This window comes from Glandiceps talaboti, chromosome 3 (assembly GCF_964340395.1).
Source record: "Glandiceps talaboti chromosome 3, keGlaTala1.1, whole genome shotgun sequence".
Taxonomy (NCBI): Eukaryota; Metazoa; Hemichordata; class Enteropneusta; family Spengelidae; genus Glandiceps; species Glandiceps talaboti.
Genome location: NC_135551.1, coordinates 27,988,908 through 28,011,786, shown reverse-complemented (window position 1 = coordinate 28,011,786; position 22,879 = coordinate 27,988,908). Strand labels below are relative to the sequence as shown.

The following is a 22,879-nucleotide window of genomic DNA, read 5'->3' as shown; positions in this document are numbered from 1 at the left end:
TTAGTTTTAAGCAAGATGGAGTAAAAGTGCTGACATCGTTCATATTTTAGTCATGTTATATTCTATACAGACTATGTATGGGTGGCATAATCCACCCATACAACTTCAGATTACGTGTCTCGTTGTTGTAATGAGAGTATGCACAGACTTATCAGTCTGTCTTTACTGATGGGAATTGATAATTGAACAAATCTGGAGATTATGTGTAATTGTTCATGTATCTATTATTGAGATAATAGATCCATGGTGTGTCTCATTGATTGACGATAATAACTAAATAAGGTTTGTTTTGTTGGAGGACAGACAACTTTATATTATCAGCGATTAGATACGAACATATCTCTGACGTAATCATATTTCGTTAAATATTAACTTGTCTCCGGTTTATTTTATTTCGACAAAGAACTGCAAAATGTGAAGGAAAAACGACAATTTGTCAAAACATGATGATCCTGTTTTGCAGCAAAGAGCACTGTGTCACCATAACATTGAAAACAGTGAAGTTGGCCAATACAATGAGATGGCGGGCAGCAGTACACTAGCAGTAGAAGGCAGTGCGAATAGATGCGGACATCTATTTATAGCTGTCAATCTCATCAAGTTGATCAACACAGAACTGCCTCGTACATGAAATAACGAAAGCATGTAAAATTACCTTTTTGTAACTCGTGGTATCATATAGCATTCGATATTTTGAGTCCCAGAACTTTCCAATTTCTTCACCTTCGAGACTGGTATATGACACGGGCAAAACATCCACGAAAATAGTGAAACAGAGGAAGAGTCTGAGCACTGTACCACTTTCGCCGCCCACCGCCATTTTTAGGAATACCGAGTGACGTCATAGGGTTTCCCCACTTGGTACTACGCAAGCGCATACACACTGAATCTGGTAACTCGAGTGAACGCAGACTGTCTGGACAGACCACCCGAATCTGTTGTTGTTTTCTCATAGAATTTCAATGAATTAACGAGAGCTAACTATTGTTGAACTTTTATTGTATAATTAGTTTCGACAGAACACATAGATTATTTTTGTTGACGCGGCACAACGTTGAAAGATCGACGATGTTCGAATAAGTTGTAGCACATGAGTGACATTGTTCAGAGTTCACCGTATCCTACACGTTACAATTCGACAGCATATCGGTGACATTTCATTCACTAGGAACATGGCCACTGTCTTTCGCCGGGCAATTGCAAAACAGGTTTGTGAAACATTTCATATTTATTGTTTATAGAACTGCTGTCGACACATGGGTGGATGGAGAGAGGGAGGAAGGGAGAGAGGGAGGAAGGGATGGATGGATGGGAGGGTAGTTGGAGGGAGTTAGGGAGGGGGTTGGGTGGGTGTGAAGTACTACAACAGGATTGATGCATACAGAGTATACTATTACTAATTGCTTTCCTATAACAATTGACATTTTACTAGAATAAAGCCACAAACTTGTTTCTTATTCTTGTAGCTGGCAAAAGCAGTAGGGGTTGGTGAAGAAGAAATGGTGCCAATGGTAAATGTTGCAATGGTAACAAAAAAGATGTAAGTATATAATAACTTACTATGTTAAGATGCTATCATTAATCATAGACCCTACACCAACGTTGGTGTAGGGTCTATGCATTAATCAACAAGTTGGAAATTTAAGTACATGTACAGGTAGTTATACAGATGGATATCATATTGACATTGTCATTGTTATTCACTTGTAATGTTTTTATTCAGGATGTAAAAGATAGTATGAAAGTGCTTACAACAAACCAAATCATAGCTTTGTGCAAAGTGCAGTCTATGAAACATCATTAAACCAATCATCATTTATTGTCCTTTGACTCTGCTGCTTAGTGGAAATGTCATTGAAATATGTGTAACTTGTATCAATGATAGTTGTTTGGTACAGACAGAATGTTACAATGTAACACTCACAGATGTTGACAGGTAGTTATCTGGATGGCCGGATATCAGATTTGGTGAAGACATTATTTTGAATAATGTCTCAGACATTGTGTTGATCCAACTGTTTTACCAATTATAAATTATTATAATGATATTATGTTGACTGTACTTTACAAAAAAACAATATGATCTCAGTTTCATTGGCTATCAATTACAAATTTACTTTATTAAGTGAATTTTAGAGGTGAACAATTTCAATCATGAAATTTGCCATCAGAGTGCAAGAAGTACAATAACAATCAACATATATGACGTGCACTCAGTTGTGGAACCCAAAATACATCTTTTTGCCATAGAGGGCAGTCTTTCAAATTTATAACTAGACCAGTGTTGTTCACTACTAGAATGTTTAAATCATTTTATACCATGTACATACATACAATCTTCTTCACAAAGGTCACTTTCAATCAGTGTACATTATGTATTTCAATGTTACATATTTTGGCAAATAAATGTTATTATAATAATTCTTTGTGTAATTGTTACATTAAGAGCTGATTTTCCAGTTAGAAAGTTGTCATAACAATAAAAATTGTGGTTTATGATTTTAGGAACACAAATTTTCAGTTTTCCGTGTCATTAAAAAAACTGGCCAATATAGGATTCCTCCAGGACAAGGACAGCAGAGCTCGAGATGAAAGGGCTGAGAGATTAGCAAGACAGGTAATATACAGACTATCATATTTGATCTTTGATTAGTCAGAATTAAAATACAGAAGTGAATATACATGTGTGGAATTCCATTTCACTAGTGAACAAAAACTATAAGATTTGTTTCATTTATCAATAAAGCATGTATTTAACAAATCAAAGGAACATGTAAAAAAAAATCATAAACTTTTAGGTATAGTTAGTTTAGTTAGTTTGTTACTGAGTGAGTGAGTGAGTGAGTGAGTGAGTGAGTGAGTGAGTGAGTGAGTGAGTGAGTGAGTGAGTGAGTGAGTGAGTGAGTGAGTGAGTGAGTGAGTGAGTGAGTGAGTGAGTGAGTGAGTGAGTGATGTTAGTGAGTTAATGTGGTTGGTTGGTTGGTTAGTTAGTTTAGTTTCTTGGTGGAGTTAGTTCATTAGTTTGTTAGTAAGAAGTAAGGTAGGTAATGTAAGTAAGCAAGTAAGTAAGTGTGTGTATATATGTTTTTTTTTAGAAGTCTTCTTTTTTGTATAAATCTTTGAATCAGTAAGTGTAACAAATGGTCTGCAGACAGATTATAATTTAAAATATGTATAGTGATTGAGATTATTAGTTTCCACAAGGTTGGGGGGGGGGGGGGGGCCTTCTACCCGGTACATGTATAATGGCTTCTGTCTATCCATCTGTCCATCCATAGGAAGTCATTTGTCTGATATGGAATACACGATTTTGTTCAAATCTTGCACAAAGGTGACATATCATATGGGAAATGGGCACATCATTTTGTTTTACAATATATGCAAAGTTGACTAAATGGCTGCCATATTTATAGTTAAAAATCAATGTTATTGAGTTATGATGCACTGGTGAATGTATATTCTCATAATTTTACAGGTTATATGTAATGACCATCTACAAGCTGTAAAGGCAGACAAATCTTTTCTTCACTTCAAAGTTGACCAAACCTTGCTAACTAAGGTAAGGGTAAATGCATCTAAGATCTCCAATTTTATATCAATCAATCAATCAATCAATCAATCAATCAATCAATCAATCAATCAATCAATCAATCAATCAATCAATCAATCAATCAATCAGTCAGTCAGTCAGAAAGTCAGTCAGTCAGTCAGTCAGTCAGTCAGTCAGTCAATCAATCAATCAATCAATCAATCAATCAATCAATCAATCAATCAATCAATCAATCAATCAGTCAGTCCAATCAATCAATCAAATTTCTATCGTGTCGATTTGCAGACCAGTGTTCTCTTCCGTAGCGCTGAATGCCTAAAGCACACCATATGCTTTGGTGAACAAATTAAGTCTTCAGTTTTGTTTTGAAACAATCTGTACGGGAGGCTTGGCAAAGTCAAGTGACAAAGAGTTCCATAGTTTGGAGGAAACATATGAGAATGAACGACCTCCATAGCCTAGGCGACTGGTGTGTAATTTGTTGTTGCAAGCAGATTCTTGTTTGTAGAACATAGAGTTGGTCATCTAAAGACCTTCAGTGTTATTTATATATATAAGACCTTAAATTATATGGTGGCTGTTGACCAAGTTTATTTGAGTTAAAATCTTAACTGTGTTATCAACTCCATTACTCCTGACCAAAGCTTCACATTCAGAATGTAGCTTATCAGTGTTGTCAGCACAATTTGTATTTCATTACAAGTGAAATAGCACAAAATGTTTGATTGCATGATAATCAATATAGGATGTAAAAATGTGTAAATGATGTAAAAAATGTGTACATTTGTTTATCTTATACTCATAATATACTCAGTCATCATAGCTTGACATTGTTGACATATGTATAATATTTCTGATCAACAGAGTGTTTTGGAACAAGTGCTTAGAGAACGACAAAGATTTGGATTAAAAAGTGATCTAGTAGCAGGTCCTAGAGATAAAGTCATTGTAGAATACAGGTAAGGTGTTTGTAAAGAAAAGGCTTAAGAAAATCCAAACCAATTGATTATTAAATGAAGATAAGCAAATGAAAGACAATAGATATGATTTTATTGCTGCCTTTCTGGATATTATTATATCAAGTAGTAATGTCATCTGTTTCTGTTTACTATTTAGATTATAATCATATGTGAATGTTGAATAAAAAGTTGATATGTTTTTGTAAATCATTGTGTAGAGTCTATGGTAGTCTTGTTGTAAGACCCAGACCTGCTCTTGAAAGGTTGCTGACCAAAAGCCACAGATGACAGTACCTCAGACGTACAGCTCATGCAAGTCATGGACAGTACCTTTGAGCTATGCATTATGTGGTCACTTTAAAGTGAACAGAATTGCCAGAGGGTGTAGCAGCTAGATAATACTTTTTTCATGCCTAAATTTGAACTTTTTTTTTCTAAGTGGGCCTTTAAAGCTTTCCACCTGTCATGGTTGTTGATCCTTATAAGGTGACAGTCAATACGTTAAGTTACAAAAATAATGTGACTACACATAACATGCACTGTAGTCCAAGTTTTTCATATGCCAAAATTACAAGTGGAGCCAAAGGGTCAAAAATAGCCTTTCTGCTTAAATTTATACATGCTGAAATAAATACATTCACAGTATGTACAACATACATTACAAGTACAACACGTAACAGTGAAGTAAAGCACTTTCTCTATGTGCTACACTCGTTTATAGCATTCATATCAAGTGTGGTTTATTTACAAGCCCAGCATGTGGCCTTTCTAATGTGGTCAATTAGCAAATGAAACAGTATACTTTTACACTTGATATGAATGCTATAAACGATTGTGGTACATACAGAAAATGCTTTACTTTGATGTTATGGGTTGTATTTTCTTGGCAGAGTAGTGTAAGAAGGGTTTGTACGTTCAAATGACACTATTTTTGTAGTTCACATTTGGAACTGAGAATTCCTGCTTTCTCTTTCAGCTCACCTAACATTGCCAAACCTTTCCATGCAGGCCATCTAAGATCAACTGTGATTGGTCATTTTATTGCTAATTTGAATACGGCTCTTGGTCATGATGTCATTAGAATGAACTTTCTTGGTGATTGGGGAGTGCAATTTGGTAAGTTATCTGGGCTATCAACACATAAATATTTGTTTTTGTTGTACAACTGAACTGAAATTCTGTAGTGCTATATAGGCATGTCAAAATGTGTGTGTGTGATGTTTACCTAAAAATTTTTTTTTTTAAATTTCTAGGACTTCTTGGAGTTGGTTTTGCAAGGTATGGATCAGAAAGTGAATTGTCTAGTAATCCTATACAACATTTATTTAATATCTATGTCAGAATTAATCAAGAAGCAGCACTGGATGAAACTGTCTTTGACAAAGCTAGGGAGTATTTCAGGAAACTAGAACATGGTTAGTTTGATTTCACTTCTTTTTTCTTTTCTGTGACCAACTGAAAAAAATGTGAATAAGATCTATTTTTAAATCCCAATTAAAGCAGTATTTACTAGATAAATTATTTTGAAACATTGTTATAAACCCTCGTTTGCCCCTTGTAATATATTCAACAGGCATAATTATTTGTATTAAGACATTGCAATTCATGCATATGTTTTGTTTTTTTTTGTTTTTGTTTTTGTTTTGTGTTTTGCTTTTTGTTTTTATGTTATATGTATATATCAATGTATGTTTTCTTTGGGCCACAAACCCGACTTATTTGAACAAACTGTTTTTGTGGTCCAGCCAGAAGTTTAAAGTTATTTTTTTATTTACTTTTCAGTTGCCGATGTCTTTACTTGACTAATTCATTTTCCTCATTTGATATGTAAATTTTCTTTTGTTTTCGACCTCTGGCAAATAAAGGTAATTGTTACTATGTTTTGATGTCAACAGGACAAAGCATATAATGCAATGATAGTCTATCTTTGTCCAAATAAATTCAGAAATTTGTAGAATGATCACCATGGAGCCCTGATACCCTAGTGTTACCATGTGCTGGTTTGAAAAAGATTTCAAAGATTCAAAAACTTTATTTTATAAATTCAGTGCAATTTTCTTATTTCATAGGTGATGAAGAAGCTATCTCATTGTGGCAGAGATTCAGAGATCTGAGTATTAAAGAGTACACCAAGATATACAAGGTGAGAGAATCAGAAAATGGCTAAAAAATATACTATAAGTATGATGTCCATAGTTGAAAAATCGATGTATGGACCTATAATGATATCGATACTGTCTGTTGTGTTTATGTTGTAGAGATTAGGAGTGTACTTTGATGTATATTCTGGAGAATCGATGTACGGACAGAAAGCACAACAGATAATTGAACAACTCAAACAATGTGGTCTTCTTGTAACAACAGAGTAAGTTGACCTTAAGTATTGTTTTATCAAAATAATTGCTGACATTTTTTAATAGTTATTATATGAGTATATTTGCTTACATGTATTTTGTCAAATATATTTCAATTCTAAGTTGACTTCGGTACCAGGTTCTTCTTTTTCTTTGCTCTCTTTATGTGTGCTACTTTTTCTCAATTTCATTCACACACAAGAAACAACATATTTTAAATCTCTAATCAATCAAATTCTTATCGTTGCAATCAATTTTAAATTTAAAGTACATTTAAGAATACACGTTGAAATCTATTTGATATGGAGAATAACAGCAAGGAATGTTTATACTCTTTGCAGACGAGGTGTTGGGGTCGTTGACCTGTCACCTAACATGTCACCTGATCAAGCTAAGAAGTTTTACAGCACTCTTGTCAGGAGTGATGGTACAACCCTTTACATCACTAGGGATATTGCAGCAGCCATTGATCGTCATGACAACCATCATTTTGACAGGATGTACTATGTTGTTGATAAAGGCCAGGATGCACATTTCAAACAGTTATTTGGAACTTTGAAGGTGATGGGAAACACATGGGAAGACAGGTAATTATAGTCACGACTAAAGAAACTTAGGAAAGTCTAATTTTCTGACAAAGTCAATTTATTGTTGCTATTATGACTGATGTTGGGTTTATTGAAACCATGTGTAATTGCTCTGGTTAGTTCACAACCTTACTCTATAGTATAATTTTTGGTGTATTTTAGAATTTTAAATTATCGTGGTACTGGCAGACTGTGAAATGAAACACAGAAATCTATTTTTAATATAATGTCTATCCATTACCATTGGTTTAAACTGTTACAGTTGTATGGATCAGTAACTTAACTTACTTTGTTATCATTTGAAATGTTGTGCCTTCAGGTGCAAGCATGTTAGGTTTGGCAAAGTATTAGGTATGAGTACAAGAAAAGGTGAAGTGGTTTTCTTACAAGACATTCTGGATGAAGCCAAGACTAGGATGATACAAAATATGAAGAATTCACAAAGTAAGAAGTTCTTTCCTTAATAAATTAATCCCCATTGACCCTAGTGTATTGACCAATAGAAATCTTCCTAGTTCATTTGCTACAATTATTTATTTCATTAAAGAAAATAATGCCAATGGCATTGTAGCACAACTGTAAAATCAACTGTTGCTATGGGCTTGTTGTTGCTAGGCATATTTGTATATATTTTGTAAAATGTTTATTCACTTACCAACCCATTCCTGTTTTAGTCCTCCAAAGAGGGATTATTACAATTGGTACCATCCGTTCGTCAGTGTGTCTGTAAAATGTCGTTTTTTTTTCAAAAATGCAATATCTGATTTCTTTCAAACCTGACACAAAAGTGATGTATCATATGGGACATATGCAGGTCATTTTGTTTTGCAATATATTCATATTTGACCGAATGGCAGCCATATTTGCAGTTAAAAAGCAATATTTATGGCATACCTAAAAAACTGTAATACATAGAGACTCCATTCAAGTGTCTAACCCCCTATTATCATGTCCTAGTTCTCTTTTTAAGAATTGACCAGATACATATACACTAGACAGTGTCTATGTATACTTCCTTTCAGCTACTAAAGTGGAGATTTTAGAAGATGTAGCAGAGACGTTAGCAATCAGTGCAATTGTGACCTTTGACCTGAAGAATAACTTAGAATCTGACTACAAGTTTGATTGGGGTCATGTGTTACAGAGTCATGGTGATACTGGAGTTTATTTACAGTACACACATGCAAGGCTGTGTAGGTAAGTAGGATTTTACATCATGTTGAGCCTAGAACAAGAAGTACACAATATGTAATGCAAAGCCATGAAATATTCCCAATGTACATAGCATGCATCACATTAAGTTAATTGAGGCCAGTGAAAAATATGCAGCATATGATGGAAGATCAATGAAATGTCATCACCACTAATTGGAATACCAGTTGAGATCATTGTAACAGTTTGGGGGGGGGGGGGGGGGGGGGGTTCAGTTTAAAACTTCTTACGTTAATTATACTTTTTAACTTACCTGTTTTTGTCCTATCCAGTATAGAAAATCTGTGTGGAATTTCATTGAACTCTACATGTGATACATCACCATTAGTAGAGCAAGAAGCTATACAACTAATACAGCAAATAGCTGCATATGAAGATGCTGTGTGTAATGCCTACCAAGATATACAACCCAAATATATTGTAGGCTACCTCTTCCGACTGAGGTAAGTGTTCTTTACTTATGAATGGAAACAAATAGGAAGCCTAATGGAAACATAGGGTAAACTGTTAAGTTGTTCATTATGTTTGTATGTACGCCATTGAATTCCTAGTCTGCTAATTCCTAAGCTCATTTTCTATGATGTCTCTCTCCACCATATAGTCAAATTACTTTCTTTAGCACAACATTAGCAAACTCATTTATGGGTTGTTGGTGCCAAGCGGTTAGCTCGTACGCCTCTTACCTCTGCAGTCTGGGTTAAAATTTAACCAGGTCTGTATGTAAGAAGGGTGATGCTCAGTTTGACCCTACAGAACAACGCAGGTTTTCCCCAGGTTCTCCAGTTTCCTCCTGCTTCTTCAACACTAGGGCGCTGCTCTTGTGGCGACCATTCAACAAATTTCTGAATTTATTTGGATGAATAAAGGTTATTATTTACAACATTCCGTTTTTACCACTGAAAGCAGTAGTTTAATGCTATTGGAGCATTAACAAATAAACTTGATGACATCATGTTCTCATGTGACTTACTTCAAGACTGGAGATTGAGTTACGTAAACTGAATGAAGTAACCAATTACAACCATCTGTCAGTGTGTGATGGATTACTACTGACATGCGCTGTGTACCCTGTCCCCAGCGGCAGATTTAGCTTGATTTTTGGTAGAATTTGTCCATTTGACAATGTGTGGAGAGAGAGGTCATAGAAAATGAGCCCAAACATACATTTCTAGACTATCACATTCCATGATATCTTAATTTTATGAGACCCAAAATTATGAAATATTATGTCACTAGAAAATGATATTTATTGTATTGGATTAGATTCAAATTTTATTTTGTTTTCTTGTAGTCGTCTGGCATCAATAGCACATAAAAGGTTAATTGTAAAAGGCAGTCCAGACAATGTAGCACAGGTAAGGCATTGTAAACAAGTCATGTGTTGTCTTTGTGCAAGGGTTGATAGAAACCTGCAAGTCATGTGTTGTCTTTGTGCAAGGTTTGTTAGAAATCTATAAGTCATGTGTTGTCTTTGTGTAAGACTTGATAGAAACCTGCAAGTCATGTGTTATCTCTGTGCAAGACTTGATAGAAACCTGCAAGTCATGTGTTGTCTTTGTGCAAGGTTTGATAGAAATCTACAAGTCATGTGTTGTGTTTGTGCAAGGTTTGATAGAAACCTGCAAGTCATGTGTTGTATTTGTGAAGGGTTTGATAGAAACCTGCAAGTCATGTGTTGTCTTTGTGCAACAAGATCAAAGAGTGCACGAATTTGTAAACACATCTCTGGAGTGAAAACTTGATGCCAATTGTAGTATCCCCTCTGGGTGACGAGTTTTTTGGCAAATAAGGCATATACATGTAGCCAATAGCATCAGCTGACAAATGAAACACGAGTCTATAATGACATGTACATTTACCAGTAATTGCATCATCAATTTATTTTGTTTTAACTTCAGGCTAGGCTATTATTATTCAAATCAGCAAGACAGACATTAGCCAATGGAATGAGGTTACTTGGAATTTCACCCCTGGACCAGATGTAGTTATTCAAATCAGCAAGACAGACACTAGCCAATGGAATGAGATTACTTACCCCTGGACAAGACGTAGTTATTCAAAATGGCAAGACAGACATTAGCAATGGAATGAGGTTTAACCTGAAATTTCAAGTAATACTTGAAATTTCACCACTGGCTCAAGTTTGGAATGCAGACAGCAACAAATTGGATATTTCAAATAAATGAATTCTGCACTCAATGCAGAACACCGACTTTATAATTATTGTGGCTATGAAAGTTATTTAAGAAAGATCACATCAAATATTAGTGATTCATATGAATAACAAAGTAATTACCTGTAGAACATATGTACCATAACACACATAATCATTACATGTTATGTGAATTGCACATAACAGAATGACTGAGAAAATGATCAACGAGACAAGTGAGGTGTCCAAGTAAAAGTTCCAAGACAATATACATTAAGAATCTCTACTTTGAAAATTACAACAAAATATTTGATAAAAGATGATAAAAAGTACCATAAAAATTGAGTGTGCGAAATGGGTTGAACTTTGTAAAGACTTCATTCATAGTTTTGCAAGTATGGTTATAAACCTGTGATATTTGTAAATAAAAGAATGGAATTTGGAGAATTTGCTAAATATTGAATACAATGTATGGTTGCCTCCTTATTCTGATTTACTTGCTGTCTTTTACATTATGCCATATTCCAGCTGGTTACTTGAAGTTCCAGCCATTTCTCAGGTAATCACCACAAGAGGGCGCACCAGATTTAGCAAAGTGAACATAACTCCATTAATATTTTTCTAATCCATTCAGCTGAATTGGAAAATATCCATGGACAACACTCCTGCTCATTATTATTATAGATATGGCATAATATTGCATAACCACAACTTGAATAGAGAATAAGTCAAATTGTCCCATATGAGTAGCACTCAACAGGCATCGACAGCGATGGATCCGACAAATGTCATGTAGAACTGCTTTGTCAACATAACTCTGCTAATATTTTTCTGCTAATATATAATCTATTCTGCCAAATTAGAAAATACCCTAGGACAAAATTCCCACCTAGTATTATAGATACATAACACAAAGTGAATAGAAATCTGCCATAGCACATGCTGAGTAGACATCTTGTATAACACACATTGAATAAATATTTGACATAACACACACTGAGTAGACATTAGATATAGAAAACACCAACAATATATTTTGTAGAGCACACACATTGTTTATTTGCATCTTTAGCATTTCAGCTGCAAAACATAGATAATTTATACTGTCTTCACACTAACAATTAGAGGAATGTTGTTGTAAAGTATTGGATGATCCCAGACATTGAGGTAAGGTACTCAAAGCTGAAAAGAAACCGTAACAGTTGTATTAATTTAATTCACAACATTTTAAGAACAAAATTAATGTACAGGAACATTTATTATACATAGTACTGAACATAGAGGCAAGAGGAAAAACAATACATTTATACATTCAATGTATATGTATGTATGTATGTATGTATGTGTGTATGTATGTATGTATGTGTGTATGTATGTATGTATGTATGTATGTATGTATGTGTGTATATGTCTGTCTATGTATGTATGTATGTATGTATGTATGTATGTATGTATGTGTGTATATGTCTGTCTGTGTGTGTATGTATGTATGTATGTATGTATGTATGTATGTATGTATGTATGTATGTATGTATGCATTTATGTATGTATGTATGTATGTATGTATGTATGTATGTATGTATGTATACATGTTTTGTCTTCTGTATTACCATAAACAAAGTCATGTTAAAGGGGAACACCACTCAAGGCAATGCAGACATTTTCAGAAGCTATGGGTTCAGGTTCATGGTTGCACAATGAATATTCATGACTCCTGAGTGCCCATTCCCTTCAGTGTCAAACATCTCCCCTGGGAACATCTTGTGAATATTCATTGCACAATCATGAACATATTATTTCTGCAGACTCCCATGATGCAATAGCCCACAACAAAGATACCCTATAAAAGCACAAGATGAACTAGATGTTTCTCTGAAATTGAAAGTAATTGTAGGTGATGTAAAATCATGATATGATTCTCAAAAACCTATAGTTTATGAAAGTGACTTCATTTCATGGAGTGACACTCCTCTTTAACATGATGGATGTTTACATCAGTGACATTTACAACAAAACTGGGTGTCTTATGACATTTAGTACTTGTAAGGAAAATGTATCGAGAAAGTAAATTCACTCTAAAGTTACATTTAGTCTGTTTACATTGAAAGACATGACATGAAAATGACCCTGTGGGTTTCAAAAGTTTTTTAAAGGGGAAAAACTGTTATTTTAAGTTCTTAATACTTTGCAATATTTTAATAAACTCATGCAACACTTATGTACCTTGATTACAATGCAAATACTATAACAGAACCCCATGGACGGTAGGACAGAATCTAAAATATCTTCCATATAACAATATTACATGTACAAAGGAGTGGTCGCCGGCAATATTCACAAACATAAAGTAGTTCGAAAGATTGTTTACTCATATGCATAAGCAACAGTGAAAATACCTAACTAATTTGCATAGTTATTTGATAGGTAAGGTACTAATTTGAATAGTTATTTGATACCTCAGAACTTGCGATGGTTGGGAAAAATAGTGGAATACCAATGTTCAAAAAGTGTGTAACAACATGCTTATTTTCATCTGGGATTAGTTTCGTTTTAGGATCTATTTTATCTCAATTTATTTCATTTGCATAGCCAACAGTGAAAATACCAGTTTTATTTTTGACTGTACATCAACGTACACAATGGTACTGAGTACTGAATTCACAGTCAGTCACAACAAATATCTCAATAAATGTAAGCTATGTACCTGCCATGCAATGTCATAGACTGACAAAAGACATGTTCATACAATTACATGTATTGAAACTTTAGCATCAGTATTGCAGTATTACTCAGGGACTTGACTATCTGACTTGACATACTGGTTTGGCAGTATACCCCAGACACTTGGCTATCTGACTTGACATACTGGCTTGGCAGTATACCCCAGAGACTTGGCTATCTGACTTGACATACTGGTTTGACAGTATAGCCCAGAGACTTGGCTATCTGACTTGACATACTAGTTTGACAGTATAGCCCAGCGACTTGGCTATCTGACTTGACATACTGACTTGACAGTATAGTCCAGACACTTGGCTATCTGACTTGACATACTGGCTTGACAGTATAGCCCAGAGACTTGGCTATCTGACTTGACATACTGGCTTGCCAGTTTGTTATGGCAAACAACATTTCCGAGCCAGACAACTGAGTCTCTGGGCTAGTATACTAGCAACAAATAATAACAGTAACTATTATAGTTTTCTGTACTTAGTCTGTGTACCTTGGCTTTACAAGTCTCTCTCTGTTTATGACTTTGTCATACAGACACCATATTCAGACAGGATGTGCTGGCATGGCATGGGTTTTATATAACTGACATAGGCTATTAAACATATGGTGTAAATTCAAGTGATCTCTAAGCATGTTCTGACAAAAAGTTGTATCTTACTCTGTTTGAATCCATACTGATACTCTACAAAAATATTAAAATACAAGATAATAATACATAAAAGTTACAACAAAAAATACATTTTGAAACTTCATATCTATAAAATTGCACACTTCAATTCTTGCAACTAAGCACACATTACTGTACAATACTTGCATTAATTAATTAACATAAACTTTTATACACTTTTCCATAAAAAAAACTAACAATGTAGAAAGAGGGTATTTCAAATTTGTTTGGCAACATCTACTTACACCTGTCATATGAAATGACCTCATCTATAGTAACTTACAACTGAAATATAGCCTCTAAGTTTTATAAAATTTCATTTATTTTTGGATGACAATGATCACAATAATTGCAGCTTTTTAAAATAAAATTTGACCCTTATTGTATCTTGGCCTACAGTGTTCATCTCATCTTATTTAGAGATGTGACTCTCTGTAGATTGTTAGATTGTTTATTATCAGAAATGCACAACAAATACCTCGGGTCAGTATGTGTCCACAATAATGCTGATTGTATTTTCTATAATCATGCTACAATAAAGCTGCTGGCAAAAAAATTCAAATTGCATGTAAATGAATTATAACTCATAGCATATTATGTTTGGTTGAAATTAGCCCAGAAAACTTCAAATAAATTATGACATTTACTTGATTCCTCTCTCTCTCTCTCTTGATTGGTCACCTGCTGTTTTCAGCTGGTGAATCCGCACCTTGGGTTGTTCATTATTCAAATAAGCATTTATAAGGCGAGACACACTCTGTGACACTTCCAGAATGGGCAATGTGCGGGGTAAGAGTTCAAGTAGTTATAATTCATTATACTTGTGTTTACTTTAATTAGTCCTATTTAAAGAATTTTTGTCATGTTCACCTTATCATGTATCTACTTTGAGCTGTGTAAACTTTCTTATACCTTTCCTTTTTGTATACTCATTGTAGGTTTGTTTCCTATTGTCTACACTTTGTGTGAATAAAGTCTTGTACAGAGTATAACACATCTCTACACCACAGTCATCTCTACACTGCACTCATTTAGTGACCCCGGTCACACAATGATAATAATAAAATAATTATGGCATATTAAATCTTGCGGCAATATTTGATGACAAATTCAACAAAAGATTAAATTCATATAAAACTTACCTTGAATATTATTTTATGATAGAAATCACACTGAACAAAGTGTACATAGACTACATATTAGGAAACTCAGCTTCAGTACGGAGCTTCATTCTCACATACTTTTAACTTTCATACCTTGCTGAATTCTCAATTGTACAATTAATTTTGTTCTATTACTCCCCTTTTTTTGTTTCACATCTTTCAAATTCTGCATTTTTACCGTACATGGATTATTGTATGAATAGTTCACAATATACTGAATCATTATTTATAACAAACAATATAATTTGAATAATTAAAATATAATTTGAATAATCACAATATAATTTGAATAATTACACAATAATTTGAATAATTACACAATAATTTGAATAATTACACAATAATTTGAATAATTACAAAATGTGATCCGATATTCAAGTATTATATGATATGTACTTACTGTTTACTACTCTTATTAGCATTTGTCGACTTTTCCTACAAAATATATAATAATCACAATCACATTTGGCACTGTATTTTTAGTCCTAATAAAAAGTAACATCTTTGTTTCATACCAAAATATAACAGACACATAAAATATACAACTATAAATATATAATACCATCTGAGATTCACCACATCTAACTAACTATACTAAAACTGATTCTAAATATTAGCTGTAGTTTACAGTAAAGGTATATACATTATCAGACAGTTTACACCAATACCAGATATTAAACTATAGAACAATTACCAAGATATACAGGATAAATCATTTCTCAGGTTGAAACTTAAAACTCCGTACATATATAAATTAGAGTGAATGTAACAGTTATTTTTATGAATTTCTATTGTGTTCAATTAGCATTTACATTATAAATTCTCCATGCTGTCTCATGGAAACCACCATTTTGTAATCAGTGAATCTTTGAAGAGTGACTTTGTAGTTTTACTTTTGGTCCATTAAATTTTACTTCACTTTTGTCCCATGAAACTGTAGAGAAATACAACATCTAACCTTTGAGCACAAGGACTAAATAATTAAGGTGAGAATTGTCACCCAAGAGTAATCTTTTTAGCAGATATTGGTTCTCCGTAGCTATGCATAGTATTCTAGATATTGCACTATGTTGTAGCTGTCCAAGCAGGCTTCCAGACCTAGAATCTCTTGATTTATGTTTGGACTCTATAATCTGCTGTATATATACTTTTCCGCAAAAGGGTATTTGAAAGTAGTTGCACTGCCATAGCTTGGTGAAAGTGATCTCATCAGAGTAAAAAGAGGCACAAGTGTACAGTCCAGTATAAAATACTAGTAGTATACACAATACAGTGTACAATAGTATACAGAATACAGTGTACAATAGTATACACAATACAGTGAAAATAGTATACACAATACAGTGTAAAATAGTATACACAATACAATATACAATAGTATACACAATACAGTGTAAAATAGTATACACAATACAGTGTAAAATAGTATACACAATACAGTGTAAAATAGTATACACAATACAATGTCAAATAGTATACACAATACAGTGTAAAATAGTATACACAATACAGTGTAAAATAGTATACACAATACAGTGTAAAATAGTATACACAATACAGTGTAAAATAGTATACACAATACAGTGTACAACAGTATACACAATACAGTGTAAAATAGTATACACAATACAGTGTAAAATAGTATACACAATACAGTGTACAACAGTATACACAATACAGTGTAAAATAGTATACACAATACAGTGTACAACAGTATACGCAATACAGTGTAAAATAGTATACACAATACAGTGTAAAATAGTATACACAATACAGTGTACAACAGTATACGCAGTACAGTGTACAACAGTATACACAATACAGTGTAAAATAGTATACACAATACAATGTCAAATAGTATACACAATACAGTGTACAATAGTATACACAATACAGTGTAAAATAGTATACACAATACAGTGTAAAATAGTATACACAATACAGTGAACAATATTATACACAATACAGTGTACAATATTATACACAATACAGTGTACCATAGTATACACAATGCAGTGTAAAATAGTATACACAATACAGTGTAAAATAGTATACACAATACAGTGTACCATAGTATACACAATACAGTGTAAAATAGTATACACAATACAGTGTAAAATAGTATACAGTGTAAAATAGTATACACAATACAGTGTACAACAGTATACACAATACAGTGTACAATAGTATACACAATACAGTGTAAAATAGTATACACAATACAGTGTACAACAGTATACACAATACAGTGTACAATAGTATACACAATACAGTGTACAATAGTATACACAATACAGTGTAAAATAGTATACACAATACAGTGTAAAACAGTATACACAATACAGTGTAAAATAGTATACACAATACAGTGTAAAATAGTATACACAATACAGTGTAAAATAGTATACACAATACAGTGTAAAATAGTATACACAATACAATGTCAAATAGTATACACAATACAGTGTAAAATAGTATACACAATACAGTGTAAAATAGTATACACAATACAGTGTAAAATAGTATACACAATACAGTGAACAATATTATACACAATACAGTGTACAATATTATACACAATACAGTGTACCATAGTATACACAATGCAGTGTAAAATAGTATACACAATACAGTGTAAAATAGTATACACAATACAGTGTACCATAGTATACACAATACAGTGTAAAATAGTATACAATGTAAAATAGTATACACAATATAGTGTACAACAGTATACACAATACAGTGTACAATAGTATACACAATACAGTGTAAAATAGTATACACAATACAGTGTACAACAGTATACACAATACAGTGTACAATAGTATACACAATACAGTGTACAATAGTATACACAATACAGTGTAAAATAGTATACACAATACAGTGTAAAACAGTATACACAATAAAGTGTAAAATAGTATACACAATACAGTGTAAAATAGTATACACAATACAGTGTAAAATAGTATACACAATACAGTGTAAAATAGTATACACAATACAGTGTACAATAGTATACACAATACAGTGTACACTAGTATACACAATACAGTGTACAATAGTATACACAATACAGTGTGAAATAGTATACACAATATACATGTGTATGTTTGCACAGATACACTAAATGAAAGCTCTTTTCTTGTTTCTTTGTTTTTCAGTGAAATTGTCAACCCATTTCCTGGTTAGTTTTAAATAGTAGTCAGGTTCATAAGGTTTGTAATCCAAGTAAGTGAATGAAATTGTCTTCTTTGGCACTGCTTTCTCTATTTGGGTTCCTTCATGCCATTCATTGAATGAAGTAATTGACACTATTGCTGGGTTCACATCCAATGCCTGTTTGAAAGCATTTTCATAATACTGTCCGTTCAGGCGCTGACGTTTATTTTGTGCATTCCATGGCCGAATACTAGTATCGATGTAACCAGGTCCCAAGCTAGGTATGAAGAGTAGACCTGAATGTTTGGCAAATTTGGACAGCTCATCCCAGTGTTGGTAGGTAGAACCATAGGTGAATCCACTGGTTGCAAAATAGGTATAGAAACCATCAAAACCACTACTTACAATATCAGTCTTGTGTTTTAATTCCACCAGAAGGGCAATAAATACAGCATCATAGTCGGTTCCTCGGATGCTATGTGCTCCATCCGGTTTAAGCAGTCTTTTCCATAGTGTAGACTTAGTCAGGTAGGAATCATACACATAGATCAGTGGCAGTTGTTTTCCTTTCCATTCATACTTGTAGAATGCCGGATGTTTTCCGTATGTAGTAATGAGATATTTCATATCATCATGAAGCATACTGTCATCACGTTCCTTGTATGGCTCACTGTGTACAGCAACCTTGGGATGAACACAAAATAACATCAACTCATGGTTAGTTGTTACAAAGTAGACTGTATGATGATACATTCATTGGTGGCACTACAACAAAGTTAGTCTGTAAGTAAGGCATGACGAGGCACCCTCACACATCAGTCAACCTATTGTTAGAGCAGGCCGGTCAGTGTGGAGTGTGGGTTGAATGTAAGGCAACACAACATATCTTCGTCTACAACAATGTCTACAGTATTGTAAATGATCAAAGTGCCATCACTGACTGTATATATATGAAGGCTACTCACAAACAATGTGTGTCAAAACAAATAATTGCATTCAAAAAGATTTACATGGAAGCTTAGCTATGTAAAAGGAGTTGACCGATGTGCAAGGGCGCCCTGCCATGGTGTACCTTCCAGATTACCATGTGGATATGACAAGGTTTTAGAGCATGGTTTAGGTTGAGGGCGCACTGCATAGATTTGACAGCACTCTATACTTGTATGTCTAGACTCAGTGTCAGTATACAATATACACGTTATAGCATAATATATATGTACATATTGAACTCAGAAATGACATGCTTATAGGCAGTGTATTTATAATGGTTCTAATGATTTACATGTATGATATATTACGTATGGAATATTTGAATGCCAGTGTTTACCTTAAGTTGATATTTATGTGCAGCATCCAACAGTGATGGCATCAAAGAATCACTAGGAATGCCTTCAGCATCAGATCTACTATTCGGATACCAAGATACAACCACCACACCTACATGTATGAAAATAACAAAATAATCAGATAGAAAAAGTTAGAAATGACGACTTACAAACAAATGTAAAGAGATTAAAACATGTATACCGATCAGCAGATGTAAAGTCAACATGTTTGTTTGTTTGTTTTATTTACGTGTCCTATGTGGGCTTACCAAGTGAACATTTCGTTCAATATAAATATGTGTACCATATAAATTAAAGAGTTACCACATCCAGTCCACTGGGCTTATAAGACACTAAAGAACAGTATATATGTTGTTATTAATTTCTCAAGTCATGCCAGCACAATGTCATTGCCCCTCTACAAACTTAAAATATGTGGTGTGGTTACCAGCAATGTAGAATAATGCTTATTTAATTTGTCCTTTCCATTTATTGGCAGTGCAAGCCTCTTAGTCTTAGTAAGGCATTGCAGGTCAATTTACCTCCATGGTAAGGCATTAGAGAAAACTGCAATGAATTATTTGACATTAAAATGTGGAACAGAATAATCATGTACATCCTACCTATTCCTGCAGATCTGATTTGTTGCATGTGATTATCAATGACATATTTATCCTTTGAGCTATAACATCCCAATTCTGGGTAAAAATTAGCCCCAATATCATTGGGTGGTTGATGCCGACCAACTGGCCATCTCTGTGCTTCTCTTTTATTCCAGTGTTCTATATATCCATGATTCCAATGGATGTATTTTCCATCATTTTTGGGATTTCCATACCAAGGATAGTAAAACACATGTACATTGTAATTGACTTCTGGATATCCCAACAATTCAGGAATCTTATCAACATTTTCAACATGGACACTATCTTGTTTAACTATAGGAAGAACTGGTTTCCTCTCATCTTTACTTTTTTGTGTCATTTGCATTCCAGCTGCAACTTTAGGAAGAGCACCAGCTTCCTCATCAACATTGTGTACTGCATCATGTTGGTTATCTTCACTTTTTTTCTTATTTTTCGATCCAGCTGCAACTTTAGGATGTCCGCCGGCTGCATCATTAATATGTTGCAGTGCATCATGTTGGTTATCAAATTTTAACTTGTTATCTATATCTTTCGATGCTCCTTTATGTTGGTTATTTGATGTCCATTTTGACAGTTTGTCTGGATGTTCACCAAACAGAGGTCCAAGCTGATCGATACTGGTTACACTAATAATGGTGAAGATACATCCAAACGTAAAGCAGGATAAAATGAGTACAATGAAAATCTTTTGCACCCTTAGAAGTCTGGCCATTCCGCAAATCTATGGTTTATAACCAAAAAGATAGGGTCAATATTAGATGTAGGTACTACATTCTTGCTCCTTGCAAGAGTATGCTTAGAAATCTAGGGACATGCCAATCCAAGCATTCATGTAAGGCCTTTACTGTTTCATCTTCTCATATCAGCTGTTTTCACTTGGGTCAGTATTCAAGCTGTGAAAACAAGTTAACAAATTTTATTTATTATCAAATCAAGACAATTTCCATTTTACACTTCTATTTGTGAGTGTTTTGTGTCCCTACAATAGTAATTAAATAATACTACCCACCCACAAGACAGTTGCTAATACATGATGGTGCTGTCTTGTTAAGTATTTGATATGTGAGACATGATGGTCAAACAGTCCCATCACTGAGCCCCAATGAAATACCTGGCAAGTGAATATGATATGGGGGGGGGGGGGTCATCATGGTTTAGAAATAAGTGATGGGGAGGAGGGGAGAGGTCAACCTGTTTTGGGTTTTAAAGATGAGGGGTCAGAGACTTTGTTGAAAAATCCACACCCAAAGTAGTGCTGAAACATCTAGGGTCGAAATGACCCGGTGCTGAAACGGCTAGAAAGGGAATGACAAAGAATCGACATTTTCGTAATTTTTCAATACACCAAAACAAAAGTTAGCATATGTGAGCATACACCATATTGGATACACCGTTGTTGAGTTTGTGTGTAAGTTGGTTAGGACGGTCGTACAATTTATTTCAATCATTTGGGGAAAAAAACATGAAACATTCAAACATATGTCTATGATTCAAAGAAAAAAAATAACAAAAGGTTTTATTCTTGTCTATGACGGTCCTAATACAGAACAATGACGTTATTATAGGGATTGGCGATATTCTTATAAAATCGGTAACGATGTCATTTCCACAGTCACACACAACGTCTCGACGATTGCTGGGTGGTTGCAGCTGACCACAGGTACTCGAATCAATCTGTATGAATTTTAATTTAAAAAAAATATGTATAGTAAATAAGACTTTTAAAAAAATCATACAGTACAGATTGATTCGAGTACCTGTGCAGCTGACCATGGGACATGTAGGAAGGACTACATGTATGTTTCCACAGGTACTCGAATCAATGTGTATGATTTAAAAAAAAAGATATGTATGTAAATAAGTCTTATTTATATACAATACATTTTTTTTCTACACATTGATTCGAGTACCTGTGTATGTTTCCACCTCCATGAACTGCCTAATGACGTTAGTTAGTACGTAATGTACTAGTCCTGCTTGCGGACGGTGCACGGGTCTATGTCACTGACTCGAAGGTAGAGACAATTGTCAGAATCGCGTCCAAAATTACTCCGTATGCAAGCAGGCCGAGTAATGTAAATATAGTGTCATGTTATGTAAACAGATCTGAAAGGGGCGTGAGAGTTATGATCGATCAATCAAGAAAATGAATTAGATATGCGAGTTTGCAGGTTTCATACACTTGTACAACATACCTGAATATCAGTGAGTCAAGAAATAATTTAAATCAAGACGTGGTTTTTTTTTTTTATGAAAGTGGCTCACATCATTGGTTCGGATTCACACGTAACACCGGAAACTGTCAAAGGGCGCAGCCATTTTAAAACTGAAAACTGGGCATTGTGGGTAATGCAATGCGTCTCCA

General features: G+C 34.1%; 2 protein-coding genes across 2 annotated transcripts; one reads left to right on the top strand and one right to left on the bottom strand.

The window, feature by feature from the left end:
* The first annotated feature begins 1,504 nt into the window (after nt 1-1,504).
* On the top strand, nt 1,505-11,166 carry LOC144432849 (putative arginine--tRNA ligase, mitochondrial). The gene is made up of 14 exons (XM_078121144.1): nt 1,505-1,540; nt 2,506-2,617; nt 3,476-3,559; nt 4,415-4,509; nt 5,486-5,625; nt 5,763-5,924; nt 6,579-6,652; nt 6,768-6,874; nt 7,205-7,450; nt 7,770-7,894; nt 8,473-8,647; nt 8,935-9,105; nt 9,954-10,017; nt 10,561-11,166. Exons 1-14 carry the CDS (start codon nt 1,509-1,511, stop codon nt 10,645-10,647), a joined length of 1,674 nt encoding a protein of 557 aa, XP_077977270.1. The 5' UTR covers nt 1,505-1,508; the 3' UTR covers nt 10,648-11,166.
* A 7,340-nt stretch (nt 11,167-18,506) lies between these two features.
* On the bottom strand, nt 18,507-21,226 carry LOC144433342 (glycoprotein endo-alpha-1,2-mannosidase-like). The gene is made up of 3 exons (XM_078121647.1): nt 20,491-21,226; nt 19,870-19,979; nt 18,507-19,226 (listed from the first exon to the last, which is right to left on the bottom strand). The coding sequence occupies exons 1-3, from the start codon at nt 21,224-21,226 to the stop codon at nt 18,507-18,509; spliced, it is 1,566 nt and encodes a 521-aa protein (XP_077977773.1).
* Between the last annotated feature and the right edge of the window lie 1,653 nt (nt 21,227-22,879).

What these genes read in the sequence shown, in the direction of transcription:
- LOC144433342 (XM_078121647.1), bottom strand. Translation starts at nt 21,226, where the DNA reads ATGGCCAGACTTCTAAGGGTGCAAAAGATTTTCATTGTACTCATTTTA. An exon ending in AATCAGATCTGCAGGAATAG is followed by an intron (nt 19,980 to 20,490) that starts GTAGGATGTACA and finishes TCATACATGTAG; the next exon opens with GTGTGGTGGTTGTATCTTGG. An exon ending in CACATAAATATCAACTTAAG is followed by an intron (nt 19,227 to 19,869) that starts GTAAACACTGGC and finishes GTTCATCCCAAG; the next exon opens with GTTGCTGTACACAGTGAGCC.
- LOC144432849 (XM_078121144.1), top strand. Translation starts at nt 1,509, where the DNA reads ATGGTAAATGTTGCAATGGTAACAAAAAAGAT. An exon ending in TTTCAGGAAACTAGAACATG is followed by an intron (nt 5,925 to 6,578) that starts GTTAGTTTGATT and finishes CTTATTTCATAG; the next exon opens with GTGATGAAGAAGCTATCTCA. An exon ending in GTCCAGACAATGTAGCACAG is followed by an intron (nt 10,018 to 10,560) that starts GTAAGGCATTGT and finishes TTTTAACTTCAG; the next exon opens with GCTAGGCTATTATTATTCAA.